This window comes from Ovis aries, chromosome 24, assembly GCF_016772045.2.
Source record: "Ovis aries strain OAR_USU_Benz2616 breed Rambouillet chromosome 24, ARS-UI_Ramb_v3.0, whole genome shotgun sequence".
Taxonomy (NCBI): domain Eukaryota; kingdom Metazoa; phylum Chordata; class Mammalia; order Artiodactyla; family Bovidae; genus Ovis; species Ovis aries.
Window position 1 is genome coordinate 27436404 of NC_056077.1, and position 20692 is coordinate 27457095.

At 47.0% G+C, this 20692-nt stretch overlaps 1 protein-coding gene across 1 annotated transcript in view; it reads right to left on the reverse strand.

The window, feature by feature from the left end:
* Nucleotides 1–11406: 11406 nt before the first annotated feature.
* Nucleotides 11407–20692, reverse strand: part of BCL7C (BAF chromatin remodeling complex subunit BCL7C) — a 39568-nt gene continuing 30282 nt past the window's right edge. Inside the window, exon 6 of the mRNA XM_042240468.2 lies at nt 11407–20353. Coding sequence (XP_042096402.1) covers nt 20147–20353 — 207 coding nt within the window. The 3' untranslated portion in view covers nt 11407–20146. The remainder of the gene's footprint in view (nt 20354–20692) is intronic.

Below are 20692 nucleotides of genomic sequence, written 5' to 3' on the forward strand. Positions count from 1 at the left end.
TTTAGAAACCCAGGCAGTTGGGCTCTGCTCCTCCCTCTGATCTGGGCACCAGAATCATCAAAACGTCCCCCAGAGTGAACACTAGACAACTTGGCCCTTTCAGGGAGGAAGGGAACTAATTCCTCCAGTTGCAGCTTTCTGCCGGGGTCGAAGGGGTTATTCCCACTGAGACGCCTGCACCCCGGGCTCCTAGAGAGGCCGCGTTGGGGGCGGGCGGAAACTTTGCTTCCGGCGGTGCGGGGGTTTGGGAATCGGGAATCCGGCGCGCTGGCTACCGGTTGCGGCGCTCTGCCCCACCTCGCCCGGAGTCCCACGGTGTGGCGGATGAGCCCTGGGCGGGCAGAGGGGTAGGGCTCCCCGAAAGGCATCCCTGACCCCCGGGGTCTAGAAAGGGGGGACTCTGAATTGGGGTGGCGAAAGCCTGCCTTTCCAGAACAGAGGTCCCCCCGGCGTGCGGGGGGAGACGCCGGTGAATTTGGCCGCCCCGGGAGGCTCCTGATCTCCCCGGTCGCAGGCTGTCACGGGGAGGCGCGGGGCGGGGGGCCGTTTTTCCTGGAAGCGCCAGCCTCCCTGTCCCCCGCCGGCCCCTCCCCGAGACCTCGAACCTTCCAGAGCCCCGGGTAAGAAAGCGCTCGCTCGTTCCTCCCCGCTCCCTAGTGCTGGCCCGTCCCCCTCCTCCTTAACTCTACAGCTGCCCCGAGAAGCCCGTGGTATCGACCCCATCTTGTAGGCGACTGTGTATAAAGTCAGTTTATAAACGGGCTTGTCCCAGACGCTCGGGATCAGGAGCGGAGGCAGGAACGCGCGTTGCGCTTCTCAGGCGCGCGGGCTCCGGACCCGGTCAGCTGAGGCGATGGGTTAGCATCCGGCTACCTTCTCTGAACCAAGCAGGTCTGAAACCAGCCCCTTTGTCCTTTCTGTTTGCGAGATGGCTGGGTCATTCTAAGTCAAGTTGGAAACCCAGTTATCTTTTCTCCTGCCACACCACTCTGCTTCCCTCATCATCTTACCAACTTTTAATATATATTTTTTTAATGTATTAAACTAAAGCTGTCTATGAACTCAGATCTCTGTAAGCATGGCATTCAAGGCCAGTTGAAACTTGGCTTCAGCCCCTCTGTTCGACCTGATTTCTCTTGGTTCCCTAAGTAGAATTCTGAGTAGCAGAGTTTCTTTTCAAAATTCGAATTGATATTTACTTTAACATTGGGAGACTTCATTAAGCACACACACACAGATTTCCAGCTTATGATCCATCAGTAGAGCTGGAAACAGCCGGCCCAGGTTCTTGCCTCCAGCATCTGGTTTGAACCGAGCAGTGCCTGCCCGCTTTTAGGTAGGGCTCTGTTCCCTGTTTACTCTAGTCCCATCCACTCCAAGTCCTCTCTGTCTCGGCCAGAGGATCAGCTGTTGTCCTCACATTGATGTTTTTCCTAGAATGGAGATGCAGGTTTTTGGCTCCTTGGGACTCTGTCAGTTCACTTCAGTTGCTCAGTTCTGTCCGACTCTGCAACCCCATGGACTGCAGCATGCCATACCTCTCTGTCCATCACCAACTCCGGGAGCTTGCCCAGACTCATGTCTGTCGAGTCGGTGAGGCCATCCAACCATCTCATCCTCTGTTGTCTCCTTCTGCTCCCACTTTTAATCTTTCCCAGCATCAGGATCTTTTCCAAGGAGTCAGGTCTTCGCATCAGATGGCCAAAGTATTGGAGTTTCAGCTTCAGCATCTGTCCTTCCAATGACTATTCCGGACTGATTTCCTTTGGGATGGACTGGTTGGATCTCCTTGCAGTCCAAGGGACTCTCAAGAGTCTTCTCCAACACCACAGTTCAAAAGCATCAATTCTTCGGCACTCAGCTTTCTTTATAGTCCAACTCTCAGACCCATACATGACTACTGGAAAAACCATAGCTTTGACTACTTTTTAATATGCTGTCTAGATTGGTCATAATTTTTCTTCCAAGGAGCAAGTGTCTTTTAATTTCATGGCTGCAGTCACCATCTGCAGTGATTTTGGAGCCCAAGAAAATAAACTGTTTCCACTGTTTCCCCATCTATTTGCCATGAAGTGATGGGACCAGATGCCATGATCTTTGTTTTCTGAATGTTGAGTTTTAAGCCAACTTTTTCACTCTCCTCTTTCACTTTAATCAAGAGGCTCTTTAGTTCTTCACTTTCTGCCATAAGGGTGGTGTCATCTGCATATCTGAGGTTATTGATATTTCTCCCGGCAATCTTGATTCCAGCTTGTGCTTCATCCAGTCTGGCATCTCACATGATGTACTCTGCATAGAAGTTAAATAAGCAGGGTGACAGTATACAGCCTTGATGTACTTCTTTCCCGATTTGGAACCAGTCTGTTGTTCCATGTCCAGTTCTAAATGATGCTTCCTGACCTGCATACAGATTTCTCAGGAGGCAGGTAAGTAGTCTGGTATTCCCATCTCAAGAATGTTCCAGTTTGCTGTGATACACAAAGTCAAAGGCTTTGGCATAGTCAATAAAGCAGAAATAGACATTTTTCTGGAACTGTCTTGCTTTTTTTTTATGATCCAAGGGATGTTGGCAATGTGATCTCTGGTTCCTCTGCCTTTTCTAAATCCAGCTTGAACGTCTGGAATTTCACAGTTCACATACTCTTGAAGTCTGGCTTGTAGAATTTTGAGCATTATTTTGCTAGCATGTGAAATGAGTGCAATTGTGTGGTAGTTTGAACATTTTTTGGCATTGCCTTTCTTTGGGATTGGAATGAAAACTGACCTTGTCCAGTCTTGTGGCCACTGCTGAATTTTCCAAATTTACTGGCATATTGAGTGCAGCACTTTCACAACATCATCTATTAGGATTTGAAATAGCCCAATTGGAATTCCATCACCTCCAGTAGCTTTGTTCATAGTGATGCTTCCTAAGGCTCACTTGACTTCATAGTCCAGGATGTCTGGCTCTAGTTGAGTGATCACCATTGTGGTTATCTGGGTCATGAAAATCTTTTGTACAGTTCTGTGTATTCTAGCCACCTCTTAGTATCTTCTGCTTCTGTTAGGTCCATACCATTTCTGTCCTTTATTGTGCCCATCTTTGCATGAAATGTTCCCTTGGTATCTCTAATTTTCTTGAAGAGATCTCTCGTCTTTCCCTCTATTCTATTGTTTCCCTCTATTTCTTTGCACTGATCGCTGAGGAAGGCTTTCTTCTCTCTCCTTGCTATTCTTTGGAGCTTGCATTCAAATGGGTATATCTTTCCTTTTCTCTTTTGCCTTTAGCTTCTCTTCTTTTCTCAGCTCTTTGTAAGGCCTCCTCAGAAAACCATTTTGGCTTTTTGCATTTCTTTTTCTTGGGGATGGTCTTGATCACCGCCCCATGTACAATGTCACAGACCTCCGGACCTCCGTCCATAGTTCATCAGGCTTTCTGTGTATCAGATCTAATCCCTTGAATCTGTTTGTCACTTCCACTGTATAGCACCTAAAGCCACTGATTCTTTGCGACCCCCATGGACTGTAGCCTGCCAGGCTCCTCTGTCCATGGAATTGTCCGGGCAAGAATACTGGAGTAGGTAGCTGTTTTCTTCTCCAGGGGATCTTCCCAACCCAGGGATCGAACCCAGGTCTCCAGCATTGCAGCCAGATTGTTTACCAGCTGAGCTACCAAGGAAGCCCAGGTGTCTATCAAAAGGACTCAAATCAAAAGTAAACCCAGAGGGATCTGTGTGCAAAGAACACAGAGAGGGACTTCCCTGGTGGTCTGGTGGTTAAGACTCCCTGCTCCAATACGGGGGGCATGGGTTCAGTCCCTGGCGGGGGAACTATGGTCCTATGTGCCACATGGTACAGCCAAAAAATAATAAAGACAACAGGAAGTATGTGCCCAGCCTCCTTCACACTTTTCCTTTTCTTGCTTGGACTCCATTTCCATTTGAATTTTCCACTTGCCCCACAGAAACACTCATATCCAACTATTTTGCCTCACAGCCTCTCAGATGAACCATATCTTTGCAGTATCTCCTCCAGTGAGTAGATTCTGTTTAGCAGTGTCCACAGCTAGTCCTATTCCATGAAATCTTCCCCAACAACCAAACATCCAACCACCTGCATCCATCTCATCAGTATTTCTGGAGGCTGGGCACCAGGTTAGATGAGCATGACTAAGCCAGCGCTGTTTCTGCTCCCCTGGAGACTTCTATGGCTGCTCCTGAATCAACATCTCACACATGTTAGGTGGTCAATAAATAACTGTGCTTGTGTTTAGTCATGTCCGACTCTCTGCGACCCCATGGACTGTAGCCCGCCAGGCTCCTCTGTCCATGGGATTCTCCAGGCGAGAATACTGAAGGGGGTTGCTACTTCTTCCTCCAGGGGATTGTCCCAACCTAGGGATCAAACCTGAGTCTCCAGCGTCTCCTGCATTGCAGGTGGATTCTTTACCTGCTGAGCCATCAGGGAAGCCCCAATAAGTAATTATCAGCTAGTAGATGGCCCAGTCATACATGTCTTATTCCCCTGGTTGAACTGTAAGATCTTTGAGCATTGGATCCAAATGGGATCTATCTTCACTGCCCTAGCAACCATTACTGTTCCTGGCACACAGCAGACACGTGGTTATGGTTAAGGAAGTAAGTGCCATAAGGAGGTGCTCCAGACAGAAAATAAGTATCAAATTTCAGCCCAGTCCCAAGACTGGAAGCAGCACCCCCTGCTCCCCATGTCCTAGTGCTGCGGAAGAATGGAGAGGCAGCCCCAGAGAAGAGGGAACAGAAGCTTACTCAGTCCGGACAGGAGTGCGTCACAGACCCCTGGACCAGGAGGCTTTGCTCGAAATTCAGCCAAAGTTACATGTCTAACGGAGCTGTATCCACGTGACCTTGTGCGTGAAACCCAACCTGATTCTGATTCTGAATTCCAAGCTCTAGAATTAACAACAATGGTTCACAGGTACCGTACCTCCCCATGAGTCAAGCCCTGCCTCTCGCTTCACACCCATGGCCTTCCAGCCCCACTAGGGTCATGGCATCAATACTGTATCTCCTCTTTACAGAGAGATGGCAGAGGTTCTAATGCCTGTTTAGCTCGCCTGAAGCCACCCGGTAACAGGCTGAGCCAGGAGCTAAGTCCATGTGGGCTGATTCCAGGGCTTCTGAGCTTAGCACTGTGCTCCTTCCAAACATCTGAGGCTTTATTTAATACCACAGAACTTTACACTTCAGTATAGTTAAAATGGTAAATTTTATCTTATGTGTATTTTAACAGTTTTTAACTGAGGAACCCAGGGACTTGAACAGATGAAAACACCAGGGACATCCCTAGGAGTCCCTGGTGGTTAGAGACCCACTAGGTCACTAACCACATCCCTAGTGGTTAGGACTCCACACTTCACTGCAGGGGGCATGGGTTCCATTCCTGGTCGGGGAACTAGGATCCCACATGCTGCACAGTGCAACCAAAGAAAAATTTTTAATTAAAATAAAACCTGCCCTCACAGAAGTTAAAGTCTAAGGAAGACATAAAGAAATAAAATAAGAAAGTAGGGAAGGGAAACTAGGAAGTGTCCTCATCAGGGAACATGCTGCTGTTTTGTAGAGAGAGGCCAGGGGTATTTCTCCTAGAAGATGAGCTTTTGTGTAAAAAATGGACAGGAAGCAGATGTGTAAAACTGCCTGTCTTTTGCTCCCTACAAAAACTCCAGAAAGAAGACAATTTAGACTGAGGAAATGGACTCAGGTGCTATTTGCTAATTCTTCAAGCATTCCAGGAGGGGAGAAAAAACAAATTTTAGGAGGGGTGAAGTTGATTCTTTAAAAAAAAAAAAAAATATATATATATATATATATATATATATATATATATATATATATTTGATTGTGCTGGGTCTTAGATGTGGCATGTGGGATTTAATTCCCTGACTAGGGATTGAACCCAGGGCCCCTGCATTGGGAGTGTGGAGTCTTAGCCAGTGGACCACCAGGGAAGTCCCAAAGTTGATTCTTTTCCTTCTCAACCTTCCCTTGTTCTTTCTGATTTTGCTGTAGATCATTTCTCACTTCTCCAATCTCCTGCAAGATTCACCTCTGTTCTGCCTTGTCTGTCCTTCCCTTGCCTGGCCAACTCCACCCACAGTGGCCATGGAATGAGGCGGTAGAGGCAGTGGGTGAGCAAGTGGTCAGGGGAACTAGCCTGCTTCCTTCCGTGATAGGGAGCCACGCAGAGCGTGAAGGGAGGTGGGGGCAGGAGGCGGGCAACCCTGGAGGTGACACGCTTGGAGATTCAGGAAACATCTGCGGGGCAGATGGCCTGGGACAGTGGCCCAGATCCCCTCAGAGCGAGTGGGTTAAACACACAGAACCAAGAGAAGAAGCAAAGGCACATGTTGGTTTGTTTTGTTTTGTTTTTTTTCTTGGTATGTCTCTACCGACAGCTGAATTGAGATAGAATTCACATACTATATACTTCACGTACTGAAAGTGGACCGTTCTGTGATTTTTAGTCCAAACACAAAGTTGAGCAACCATCACCTTAAGTTTAGGACATTTTCATCACTCCTCAAATCAACTTCATATCTATCAGGAGTCACTTCTTGAGGCCCCGCTAAATCTCCCGCCCTGCCCTTTCACGCCCACCCCGACCCCCTCCACTCTAGGCATTCACTCATGTACTTTCTGTCTCTGTAGATTTGCCTTGTCTGGACATTTTGTGTAAATGGCCCACTTTGGTTTTGGTTTTATTTAGTTGGCTTTTTTTTTCCACCTTTTTATTTATTGGAAGGTGGGTGGGTGACCACTGAAGAGTCTTACAAAGGTGGGTTTGGAACATTAGAAGTTGAGAAGCTCTTTTGGGGAGACAAAGGTGACAGAAAGGAAAAGCAGAAGAGAGAAATAACTTGCATATGTTTTATTTTTTAAATTTTATTTATTTAATTTTGTGCTGAATCTTTGTTGCTGCGCTGGCTCTTCTCTAGTTGCAGTGAGCGGGGGCCAGTTTTCATTGTTTGGTGCAAGGGCTTCTCATTATAGCGACTTGTTGAAGAGCAAAGGCTCTAGGGTCCACAGGCTTCAGTAGTTGTAGCACGTGGGCTCAACGGTTGGGTTACTGGACTCCACAGCACAGGCTCAGTAGTTGTGACACATGGACTTAGTTGCTCCTCGGCATGTGGGATCTTTCAGGATCAGGGATCAAACCTGTGTCTCCTGTATTGGCAACCGGACTCTTTACCATTGAGCCACCAGAGAAGCCCTGTTTTATTTTTTTTATTGCTCTATTTCTCTCTCTCTTTTTTTTAAAGTCACCTCAAATGTCAGGAAGAGAGAAAACCTAAGTAAATGAAAGTGAGGAATGCTACAAATTAAATTGTCTGCTTTTATTTCTGTGAACAATTTCTTTACCTGTTTTTGCACAGTTATGCTTTCCCTTTGCCAATACTATAACATATAAAGAGACCAATCATGGAGTCAAGTCAGGAAACCCAGTTCTTCCTATTAGCAGCCTGACTCAGCTACTCTCAAGTTCTCTCTTCTGTAAAATGAGGGGGTTAAAGATTATTTCACCCTTTTCTCCAGCATCATCTCCTGAGTGGCAAGCAATCAGCCTTTTTGGTATCTTGACAGTCCCTATTTTCTTTTTAGGTGCCATCATAGACTTTTCCTCCACTCCTGGAATTTCTAGGTACAGAATGTAAGGAGGATGAGAAGATAGCAATGTAACTTGCTTAAAATTTATATACTAGGTCAAACCTTTATGAAGAACTTTACACGTGCTACTTGGGCTGTTTCACAGCTAGTAAGGAACACTAAATGGGACCTTAGAGAACATCTAGTTTAATCCCTTTACTTCAGTATACGGAAACAGGCCTAGAAATAGGATATAACTAGTGAATGCTAGAGCGGGGCCCAGTTCTGTAGCTTTCCGATGCCTATTCATTTACATTAGAGGAAGTCGAAGCCCAGGGACTTCTATGGAGAATAGGGCCTATCAATCGAGGCAGGCTCGTTGATCACCTAGAGTCCACTCCCTCTTTTAACAGGGGTTTAGAAGAGGTGCAGCCCCGGCCAGTTTTCTCGAAATTTACTGGATCTGGATCCAGACCTCCGGGCTTGCACTGTAGCATGAATGAATGTGATCGTAGTGGTTCTGCCAGCAGAGGTACCTCTCCCTGCGTCAGGCCCGGGCGATTACTCCGGGGTAGGATTAGGTGTCCTGGCCTTTGAGGTCCCCTTCCCAGGTAGGCGTCTTCTAGGTCCCCGCGTAACCCCAGCTTGGGGTGCGGCATGGTTGGTTTGGGGGCGTGGCCCGACAGCTGCGAACCAATCCCAGGCCCCACCGTAAGTAGAGGCGGGAGGTCCGCCCCCACCCCGCCCATTTTCCTCTCAACTGCTGGAATGCGGGGTGGTGACCTAGGCAACCGCCCTAGCTTGGCGCCCACCAGCCAAATCCGCTTCGTCCCGCCCCTCTTGGAACAACCAATCGGAAAACGAAGTCCTTTAAGGGGCAAAAGAAGAAAAAGGACGGTGATTTTGATTGGCTAATTGGAAGAGTCAAGTACAATCTCTGGCGTGACCCTGGGGCGAGGCTCCGGGACCTCGCCCAATTTGGAAAAGGTGAGTTAGGGACACACACTTTTGAGCTAGGAGAGAATGAGCTTTGGATAACTGAAAATTCGATGTTTCCAGTTCGGGTAGCTTCTCTCCTAGGTGTAGAAGAAGGTAGTGGGAGTCCAACAGCCACCCCGTATTGTTAGTTATACTTCTTGGTTGTATTGCGGGGAATATAGGGATTTAATGTTTAAATTTAACATTTATTGAGCACCTGCCGGGTGCCAGACACTGGTCTAAATGAACAAATCAGTTTCCTGCCTTCTTGGAGCTTGTATGCTAACGAAGATAACGACAAGGTAATGTGGGGGGAAAGTAGAGCAAGTTAAGAGGGAGCAGGTTGGGGCTTCCCTGGTGGCTCAGCAACTCAGCAACTACTGAAGCCCCTGCGCCCTAGAGCCCGTACTTTGCAACTAGATAAGCCACCGCAGTGAGAAGCCCACACACCAACTAGAGAAAAGGCCTGGCAGCAACAAAGACCCAGCACAGCCAAACTTAAATAAATAAAATTATATTTTAAAAAAGAGGAAGCAGATTACATCGTTAAGTAGGTGGCCAGTTTGGACACCGGTGCCAAAGTGAGATCTGAACAATGAACTGAAGGAAGCAAGAAGGTTAGCCAGTGGGTTATCTGGGAGAGCACCCAAGGCAAGAGGGAACATCTGACTGGTGTTACTGAAAAACAGCCAGGAAAAGAGTGTTGCTGGAGTGTGTGAGTGGCTGGAGAGTGGGGGGGAAAGATTGAGGGGCAAAGGAGTGCAGATCTTACCGGGTCTTGTGTGCTTGGCTTTTGTTTTGAAATAGGGAGCCACTTCTGGGTTTCTAGCAGAAGAGTACCATCACATGGCTTATATTTAAAATAACCCTTCTGGGGAATTCCCTGGTGGTCCAGTGGTTAGGGTCCTGAGCTTTCACTGCTGAGGGCAAGTGTTTTAATACCTGGTTGGGAAAATAAGATTCCTAAGATCCCTTTTAAGCCGAGACGCCAAAAAAACTTAAAAAAACAAAACAATTTTGGCTTCAGTATTGGTAACTAATTGAAGGGGCAAGAATGGAAGCAAGGAGATCTGCTAAAAGGTAACTGCACTAATGAATGTTCGTGTGAAGGAGATGATGACAGTTTGGTCTGGACCAGGGTAGTGGTGGCACAAGAGGTGACTAGTGGTCAGATTCTGGATGTATTTTGAAGGTAGAGCCCAAATGATTTCCCAAAAGACTAGAAATGGAATATGAGATAAAGACAGGAATTAAGAATCACTCTAAGGATTTTGGATTGAATAACTGAAGGAGGACTTGCCATCAGTTTACATAGAAAAAGCCTGGGGTGGAATAGACTTGGGGTCTTGGAAAAATCAGTATTTACAGATGGGGTTTTTCAGTCAGAGAAACAGGTGTGACCAAAGCACATAACAGAATTCCTTAACTAAGTCAAGGGTCAAAAAAGCTTCCTCTCATAACCTATGATGGAAAATAATTTAAAAAATATATATATATATATATATATATATATATATATTTGTATAACTAAATCACCATGCTGTGCACCTGAAACATTGTAAGTCAACTATACTTCAATAAAATATATATATTTAAAGAATGTCCTATGGGGGAAAAAAGCTTCCTCTCACCCCAGTGATTCTCTAATGAACGATAAGGTCATATTAGGATCACTTGGGAAATCTTTTCACTCTAAACCACCAAGGCAGTCTACTCCACCAAATCTTGATTATGGTGAAGGGCAGGGGAAGGAGTGGTGGCTACCAGTCAGTCCAGCAAGGAAAGACTGGGGCTCATAAGACAGAAGGAGGGATGGGTATCTACTCTCTAGTAAAGAGCTTGTCTTGTGGAACAACTATATCCTTCCCTCAGGCTGGAATTTGGCCATCAAGGGATGGGAGCCCTAACCACTGGGCCACCAAGAAATTCCCCACAACGCCTTCTAAAGTTCTGCATGAAGAAGCATCCTGTTTACCAAATGTTTACTGGACAGAGAAAAAGAAAGAGGTTCTTAGAGACCTTTTCTCCACAAGAAAGGCCTCCAATGCCAGGAATGGTCAGCCAGGCAACATAACAATGATTATAACACTGACTTCTGGCTTTATTGAGCACTTACCTTTTTCTAAGCAGCATTCGAAATACTTTGTATTCATCAACTCATTTAAGCCAACAACTATACAAGGGACAGGGAAATACCTTTTTTCTTTTCTTTTCTTTACTGAAGGGCCAACCAAAGAGAACAGGCAGCTTTTGCTTAAAAAACCTGAACTTGAAGATACCATTATTAGCTCCATTTTGTGGGTTTGGAATCTAAGCTGAGAGATGTTGGTTGGGGTGTGAATCCAGATTGTCTGGACTCCAGAATGTGAGCGCTTAATGTCACTCTCTGAAAGCCATAGTTTCAGACTACCCTGGTGGTCACGTGGTTAAGAATCTGCCTGCCAAGGCAGAGGACACGGGCTCCATCCCTGATCCCCCATGCAGAGGAGCAACTAAGCCCACACATTGCAACTACTGAAGCCCGTGAGCCCTAGAGCCTCTGGTCCACAAGAGAAGCAGCCAAGATGAGAAGCCAACAGACCACAACTAGAGATAGCCTCTGCTCACTGCAACTAGAGAAAGCCTGCGTGCAGCAACGAAGACTCAGAGCAGCCAAAAATAAACAGATGAGTTTTTAAAAGGTATAGTTATACAACATAGTAAATCAACTATACTTTGATAAAAAATTAAATAAAAGGTGTATTTCACAGTGAAGGGGCTTAATTTCCTCTGTGTTAAATAATAACAAAGATCCATTCCATAAAATATTTAGTAATACAAGAAGAAACATGAAAAACAATTTTATTGGAAATATTCTAACACGTTTTCTGAACAAATAATCAAAAAATAAATAAGGACATAAAAAGATAGGAACATATGAAATTTTGACCTTGAAAACAAATAGTGTACCTTCATTTCAAGTTTCATGGACAGTGACAAACTGCAATAAATATTAAACTACAGAGGATATTTTGGTAAATTTTGAAAAGTAGAAACTCTAGAAGTCAGTTTCAGATCAAAATGCAGTACAACTAACAGTAATATAAAACACACCACTCAGAAACTGAAAACCATAAATAACATCTCAAATTACCCTTAGGACAAGAAGTAAATCAAGGATAAAAAGCAAACTATTTTGGGATAATGATAATCATAATAAAAGGATACAGTCAAATCTACCTGTAGAGGTGAAATTAATAGCATTCAATGCTTTTAGTGTCAAAAAAAGAGAAAAAAACGAATGAATTAAGCATGCAAGTTGAGATCTCTGGAAAGAGTATAAAATACTCTCCTACTCCCCAAATGGGAAATATTTAAAATAGAAAACAGAAAAAAAAGAATTCCCAGAAGCCTAAGAGGAGAAGAGATGTACCTTCTGGCCTGTGGACAGGGAAGCACCTTGGTGCTCCACGTGAACTTGGTTCTCTGACCTGTGCCCTTGAACATCCCTCTTCTCTCTCCGCCTGACATGCTCATCCACTCCCAAGGCCTCAGCTCCCTTCAGTCCCTTCTCCGTGTCAGCACCGCAGCTCCTAGTGTTGTGCCTCTCGTGGCACCTACACGTGCCCTACAATAAAGTCTCTCCACCTGAGACCCCTTTTCTAGCAGATGTGAGATCTTCAGAACAGGAGCATGTCCTCCTCATCGTCACATCCTCAGGGCCTGGGATGTGGTGGGTCCTTGGCTGAATGGAAGCGTGAGCAGGGGGGCTCAAGCACGGATTCCCAAGTTGCATTTGGTCCCAAGCTGCTTCTGCTCCCCGCACTGCCCCGTCACAGGCCCCAAGCCTATATCATGAGGCCTGGAATGAATTATGCCCGTGGTCAGAGAACTAACAAAGGAGGATCTGCCGGCTGAGCTAGTTAGGCAACCAATAATGACTGTACTGACATTGTCAATAAAACATGAGGATGTGGGGCTTTGATTTTGTTTTTCTTATTTCCTCTTTTTCACTGCATAATCCTCTGTCCTCAAGGCCCGATTCAAACACCATCTTCCCCAGGGGGACCTTTCCTGACTTCTCCAACCAGAAACAGTCTTGCCTTTTCTGGGCTTCCAGGGCACCTGCCCCTCCCTCTGATCTCTTGAAATGTCCGCCTTTGGTTGTCTGTGTCTCCATCCAAACGGGCAGCCGACACCATCTAGGCAGAACTGCAGGTCCTCCACACAGCACCACCCCTGGTAAGAAGAGGATGCACTAAGGTGTTCCTCCAGGCGCAACCCACCTTGCCCTGGATGTGCGGGGGTGGGGAGGGGACAACACACCGGTTTAAATGGGCAGCTTGCCTAGGTGACAGAGACCATACTAAACTCAAAGCAGACTCCCACAAACCTCGGGGACCATGCCCTGCACATTTTACACTGCGCCTGGCTCAAAAGGTTCACCCCCACCCTCACCCCCCCCAGCAAGAAAAATTCTCCAGCCAAAACGAGGCAAGGAGATGGGAGTTTGCCATCACATTACCCAGGGGTTGCTCAGAGCAGCTGGGCAGATGTTTAGATCATCTTGTTTGTGCCCAGATGGGCAAGGAGAGGGCCTTCAGGCACAGGTCTCCATCTGAGTGAGCTCCAGGGGCAAAAGGGAAGCCAATTTACTTTATAAAGAACCACAGAGTTAGCTACAGTCACGACCCTCCAACTCATTCCCACTTGGCTCTCGGAACAAACTTTCTAAAACTCGGATCGTTCCCTGTCACTCAATCCTCTACTTGGAACCCTTCAATGCTTCCCAGGAACCTTCAGGATATGGCCTGACATTCCAGCCTCCATGGGATCTGACCCCAAGGAGCGTCCACTGCCATCTTTGGCTGTGCATCCCTCCAGGCCCCCAAACAGCAAACTCCCTCAGGATTCCCCGGTCTGGTCCCTTTCTCTCCTCCACGTTTTCCTCTCACAGCATTTCATCCAGGACCGTGGATTCAGAAATCATCCATCTGTAGCAGTGACAGATTTTCTTCTGGTCTGGACTGCTCATGTCAGCTCCAGAACAGTATAAGCCACTGTCTCCTGACATCCTCACTTAGATGTCAAACACATCTCAAGCTCAACTGTCTAAAACACCCTTCCCACCTGATCCCCTTACGCAGCTTGTCTTCCCTGCAACAGTAAACTCCACCATCCACTCAGCTGCTTCGGTCACTCCTGACTCTTTCTCTGACGGCTCACTCATTCACCCCACCCCCGCCCCGCTAAGTCCTGTGGATTCTACCAACGAAGTTTCTCAAACATCCATCTATTCTTTTCATCCATCCAGTATGTCACCGCCCCAGTCTAAGCCATATCTCCCTCCTGGATCACACAAGAGCTTCCCCACAGGGTCTCCCTATGTCTGAGCCCCTACAACACACAGTCACACACTCAAAGGTGGTCATCTGTGTAAACAGAAGTACGCTACTCCAGTGCAGTGGGGATAACAACCAGGCTTCTAGTTTTAAGGGGCTCCCACTGGCCAAATCTGGGGCAATCTGAGCACCAAGATAACTAAGGCTCATAACTATAAGATTATTGGAAAAGAAGAGAAATCTTAAAGTCCTTACTGATTATAAATATTAAATAAGTAGGCAGAGGAATGTCAAGTGGAAGGAGTCCTGGAGTTGATGCTACCATTTTGTAACCATCGTGATAAAGATTGACCTGATTCAGGTAAGAATCGGAAAGAGATAGTCAATCTCATCTATTTAATAATCTAGGGAATAGGACGTCAGCATGGTAGTCATGTAGGCTTCCCAAGTGGCTCAGTGGTAAGGAATCTGCCTGCCAGTGAAGGAGACATGAGTTTGATCCCTGGGTCAGGAAGATCCCCTGGAGAATGGCAACTCATTCCAGTATTCTTGCCTGGGAAATCCCATGGACAGAGGAGCCTGGTCTATGGGGGTCACAAGAGTTGGACACGACTTAGCAACTAAAACAATAGTATGGTAGTCATGCATCTCCCTGACGGCTTATCAGTTACAAGAGAAATTTTTTTAACTAGAGATTGGAGAAATAGGACAACATTAAAATCACTAAGGAGGAGCAGACGGACATTGTATGCCTCTTGTTGTCACACTGAGAAGGAAACAACAACATTTATGCAGTCTTCCAGCCAGGAATTCTTAACCCATGTATGATCATGAAGAAACAGCAGACAACGCTCAAATGAGGAACATTCTATTAAAGGGGAAGACTGCATTTTTCCACCATGTCAATGTCATAAAAGACAAGGCTTAGAGGTGGGAGGGAGGTTCAAGAGGGAGGGGACATATGTATACCTATGGCTGCTTCATGTTGCTGTAGGGCAGAAACACACACAATATTGTAAAGCAATTATCCTTCAATTAAAAATAAATTAATTTAAAAAGAATTTTTAAAGATAAAGACCAAGACTACTATTCCAGATTAAAGGAGACTAAAGAGAAATGACAATTTAATACAATACATCGTTTCTAACCTGGATTCTGGACTACAGGGGAAAATACTACATCAAGGACATTATTGAGACAATTGACAAAGTGGATGGTAAATGAGATACCATATTGCATCAGTGTGAAATTTAGTGAAACAGATAACTTTACTGCACAGAGGCAGGAAACACTAAGTATTTAAGGGTAAAGGAGGGCTTTCCTGGTGGCTCAGAGGTAAAGAATCCACCTGCAATGCAGGAAACTTGGGTTCCATCCCTGGGTTAGGAAGATCCCCTGGAGAAGGAAATAGCAACCCACTCCAGTATTCTTGCCTGGGAAATCCCATGGACAGAGAAGCCTGGTGGGCTACAGTCCATGGGGTCACAAAAGAGTCGGAGGAGACTTAGTGACTAAACAATAACAACCACCACGGTAAAGGAACAAGATGTGTGCAACTGAGTCTCAAATAGTTCCGAATAAAAGTCCCATGTATATACTATATATAGAGAGAGAACAAGCAATTTTAACAGAAGTTTGGAGTAAAGGACATACAGATGCTCTTCGTACTTTTCTGTAACTTCAAAATTATTTCCAAATAAAAGTTAAACCAAGAAATCCAGCCTCCTTGCATGGCCCACAAGGCACCTGCCACCGTCCCCAGTCAGCCAGGCCAGTCTTGCGTCAGCCACACGTCCCAGCACACTCAGCTCCATAGACGAGAGTTGCTTTCCGTTTTCCCAATGCACCAAATTCTTGCCCACCTCTGGGCCCTTGTGCAGCACCCTACTGTTAACTTCTAAATGGAATTGTTCCCTCAACTCAATTCTCAGGAATACAGTAACTGTCCCTTTCTCAAAATGACCTTTGAGCTCCCCACCCTCCAACCCAGTATAGAATTACCAGGTTCTTTCATAGCACACTTAAAATTTCTTCATGATAATTGTCACAGTTTGTAAGAGTCTGTTTTTGGGGAGGACTGAGTGAGGTCCATCTTCTCTATGGCCTGAAAGTTCCCTGAAGCTAGGGATCCTGTCTGTTTCATTCATGAATGTATCTTCCACTTCCGTTACTAGACCCTGCCGACTGCCAGGCACTAGCAGACAGTTGATTAAGTGATGCCATCCACCCTCTAAGTTCACCCCCAAACCATCGGCAGCTCTCAGAAAACACACCTCACAGTCTCTCTCTAGCCCCAAGAACTGACTCAAGAGGCTTTGTCTGGGAAGGCTTCTGGGGTTCTTCACCCCCACAACAGTGTTTAAAACTAGGAGGCCATGGTAAGAAGGAAGGAGGACTCAGGAGGAGCGACAGGGTAAGGGGGAGAGGATGAATTCAGTTAGGAGCCTGGAGCATCAGAGAGGTTATCAAGGAGGCAGTTGGCTACATTGCGCTGGTGCTCAGAGGGGCAGTCTAGATTAGAAGGAGATGAAGAATTCCCTGGTGGTCCGGTGGTTAGGACTCTGCGCTTTCACTGCCAAGGGCCCGGGTTTGATCCCTGGTCAGGGAACTAAGATCCCATAAGCCACATGGCACAGCCAAAGAATTAAAAAAAAAAAAATAGAAGATATGATTGGCAGTTGAAGCTGTGGACTTTAAGATCTCTCACAGCTCTGTACAAAAGAAAAAGAGTCCAAGGATGGGGCCCAGAGAACCTGGACTTAAGGGCTAAGCAGAGGAAACCATCTCTGGAAGCAAAGAAACAGTGTCCAGAAAAATAGGCATAATATTGTGAGAGTTGTCACAGAAGGCGAGAGGAGGCCCCTTGAGGCACTGAATCCCACACATCTATGTTTCCTTCTTCATGTTCAAGCTCAGCATCTGGCACCTGGTGAGCTGAGGAAGCCTGGCGAAGGCTAGGGGTTCGGACTGTCTGAATCCTGACTCCACAACGGCTGTATAACTTTGGGCGACAGACTTAACTTTCCCAGACTCCAGGCCCTCAGCTGCAGAACAGGACTCATGCTAGTATTTACTTTATGGGGCTGTTCTCAGAATTTCCCAAGATCATCTTTGGAGAGCCCTTTGATCCACGTTTGGTCTGCCGTCTAGGAATGAATGACAGTAGACACAGCAGGAGCAGGGTGGGTGGTTCTGGCTAATAGGACTGTTTCTTAAGTTCAGCCAATAACAGGGCTTCAGACAATGGTCAAATAGCCTGCTCACCACTTTCTATTACATGTCCCCATCTCTTGATTTGATCCCTATTAAACAAACCCAAGGTGGGGAGGCTTATATACTGTCCTCCTTCTGAAGACTGTCTTTGCCTCCAAGTCCCTATCAGATGACGCTGGAGTTTGCCTACCTGATTGCAACTAAACCTTCTTTTTCAGGTAACCATGGTGATATTGCCACCTCAACACAGCTACCTTCTGTGGGTACAGGTAGGTTCTCAGGCTCCTTCCTGGGAGAAACCACTGAGGTCTGCCAGTAGCTTCTGGTCATCTCAGCTCTGAAGGAAAGGCAAGTGGATGACCATTTCACAGCTTAGGAAGCACTTCCACACCGTAATCTCCCTTTCATCCTCACAACTGCCCTGTGAGGTAGATACAGCAGATAATAACTACACCGGTCCACACGCATCAAGCATTCACAGCTTACCACGCTCTGTGTGAAGTGTTTTCATAGATGATCTCATTGAAACTCACCAAAATCCTATGAAATGGGCTCCATCAGTTTTTTGGGTTTTTTTTTTTTTGCCATTTTACAGAAGAGAAAAAATGGGGCTCAGAGTGGTTAGACCTTGCCCCGGATCAAAGAGGTAGTAAATAACGGATTCAAACCTCAGCCTGTCTGACTCCAAAGCCACATTGTTAACCCTCCATCTTCAGTACTGCCTCACAAGGCAAGTGCATTATCTTCCAGGTATCATTCTATCCATTAGATCAAAGCTCAGAGAGGTAAAGTGACTTGTCCAAGGTCTCACAGCCAGGAACTGGCAGAGCTGGAATCCATAACTGGCTTTTCTGGCCCTAAGACTCCTGAAAGGGTGAAGCTTCATGAGTGGACTTTACTGTATATGAGATAATTATTTCTGCAGCAGATCTGCCTTGCCAGTCCCGCTCAGCTTAGAAGAGTTATTTTGATGCAGAAGTCCTTCCCAATCACGTGAGAACAAATGCTTAACAATAAACATCGATGCATTCCTGGTTTGAAGAACTCCACTGATGTCAAGTAGAAAGCACGAGAAGGTAACTCTGACAGAGTCCAAGGTTAAGGTAGAAATCTCTGGAACTCAGGATGGGAGTACACAGGAGAGAATGGGTCACAGTCTAATGACGTTTTTTTTGGGTAGTTGTTGCCATATTAAAACATATTTGTGGGAATTCCCTGATGGCCCAGTAGTTAGGACTCCATGCATTCACTGCCGTGGGTCTGGGTTTGATCCTTGGCAAGGGAACTAGGATCCCATAAGTCACTAAAAGCAAACAAACCAAAAGAGGTATTCATGGCCCCCATCTACTCTTATCAGTGAGACATTCTCACAAATTAAAGTAAATATTTAATGTGTTTAAATGTATTGTATATCCTATACAAATCCTATGAATGATGTGCTGAGAAAAACTTTTATACACGTCTTTAAATCAGCAATTTCAACACATGTAGTGCAGTTGATCTTGTTGAAGGCTTAAAACATTTTATCCTAACCCTACCCAGTAATGTTTTCTGGTACTTTCCTGGTTTTGAATATTTGCTATAGCCTATAATTCTTTGGAACTGCTACTAAAAGTGTATTTCTTATTTATTAAAAAAAGATATAGAAAGTTAGGAAATACACAGAATGATATGATTTCAGGAGTTCCTAAGATTTCCAGGTTTCCAATCCCCAATCCTAGATTGATATCTGTCAGAAATTTGGAAACTTTAGGGCAGAGAAACTGGATGAATGTCCTTAAGCAACTCAATGGGATGAAAAACTGGGGAAAGGCCATCTTCCTTGGCCTCCATGAAGGTTCTATCCAGGAGCTGGTCCAGGGGCAGAGCGTCCCTGGTCACCACCCCTCTGAAGGCAGAGGTCTGAGAAGAGGGCACCTCAGGTAGCCAGGGGCTGAGCTTGAAGCGTTGGACTTGGCATAAAATTCCTATGATGTCACAAGTCGCATCTCAATCGCTGGTGCAAATGTTCACTTGCATTCCGGTGAGTATCTGCTCACTTTAGTATAAAAAGTGTTTTACATAATCACCAGGAGAAAAATGGATGCTTCACAAACAGATGTCCTGTCAAACGGGCACCCCTCACTCATGTGCCAGCAGAAGAAGCAGAGCCCTCGGTCGGGCTGTGGGGTCAGGCAGGCAGACCTGGGTCTGAATGCTGGTTCGGCCACATTCTGGCTGTGTGACTTTAAGCTGATGCCTTAACCTCTCTGAGACTTAGTTTCTCCTTCTGTAAAATGTAATGAGAACAGCAATGGCCCAGGGATATGGAGAGCATTGAATGAGATCATTCTCATAAATCGCAAGGCCTGGCACGGGGTAAGCCCTCAATCAACCGGAGACGTCGACATTTCCTAGGACAGGCCCAGCAGTGCAGCGAGTGAGCCGCTCAAAGGCCCTAGGCCTTCTCCTGGTGGGGATTTTCCGGTCCGCTGGGGCTGTGCCAGAAGCTCTGGGCTCTCCCTGGCCGCCCAGGTCGGTTTCTTCGTACCCACAGGGGCCTGCGGGGAGGCTGGCCCCTCGGGGAGGTCTTGCTGCTAGTCGTCAGGTGAGGGATGAACCCACCGGCTAGCTTGGCCTCCGGGGAGGCCGGAGGGAGGGAGTGGGGAGGGCATGTGGTGCAGGGTCTCCGCGCGCGGCCTCGGGGCAGAGGGGGCGCGTCCCAGGCTGCCCTTCCCCGGGTGGAGGCCCGGCGCCCCTCCCGCACTCTGGCTGCGATGCGTCCTCAGGCGCTCGACGGGGTCAGATTGTGCCCGGAGCTTTTCCCGCACTTGGGGGGCCGTTGATCCTGCTCTGTGCGGGTGTCGGTGGCGAGCCAGACGGGTGCTGTGACCTTAGGTTCTGGGCAGGCTGGGGTCGTGTGCCCCCGAAGATCCCACGGTGGCAGTGGAGCTGGGAAGCTCTCTGCGCCCTCGGGGGGAGCGGGTGGGTGGCTGGATCTTGGGGCGGCCAAGGGAAGCCTCGGGGCCTCGCCTTGCCTGGGGAGCCGGCTCACCTCCCCTTCCCTTGGGGGATCGTCCGGGGTGCCCTCGGGGCCTTGCTTCCTCCCCCGGGAGCTCTGGGCTCCGGCGGCGGCGGCCCCGCGGAACTGGGCCGGGCGTTTGTCCGGAGGCCTCTCCTGGGAAGAAGCCGCCTGAGAGGCTCTGTTTTCAGGCCTTTCTCGTGAAGGGCTCTCCTGGTCACCCTCACTCCCGAATCCTGCAGGGAGGAAAGAAGAATCTGTTGTGTTTTCTCCGCAGCCCACCCGAGACTAGGAAGACCTTCCCTTGGGAGCCCTAAATCGGGCAACTTGCTGGACAGTCTGTAAACGACCCATTTCTGACAGCGGGCAGAGGGTGAGGCTGGGTCCTGTGGGAACTGTTTCTAAAATCGGATAGAACTGGGCAGCCCTACACTTATTTGCAGTGTGATTTTAGGCAAGTTACATAACTTTTTACAAAGCCTCAGTTTGTTCAGCAATCAGGTGGGGATAATAGTATGGGAAGTATCTTGGGAGCCACAGGCCTTCAGGAAGGCAGGGCCTAGAACTCCTTTGTT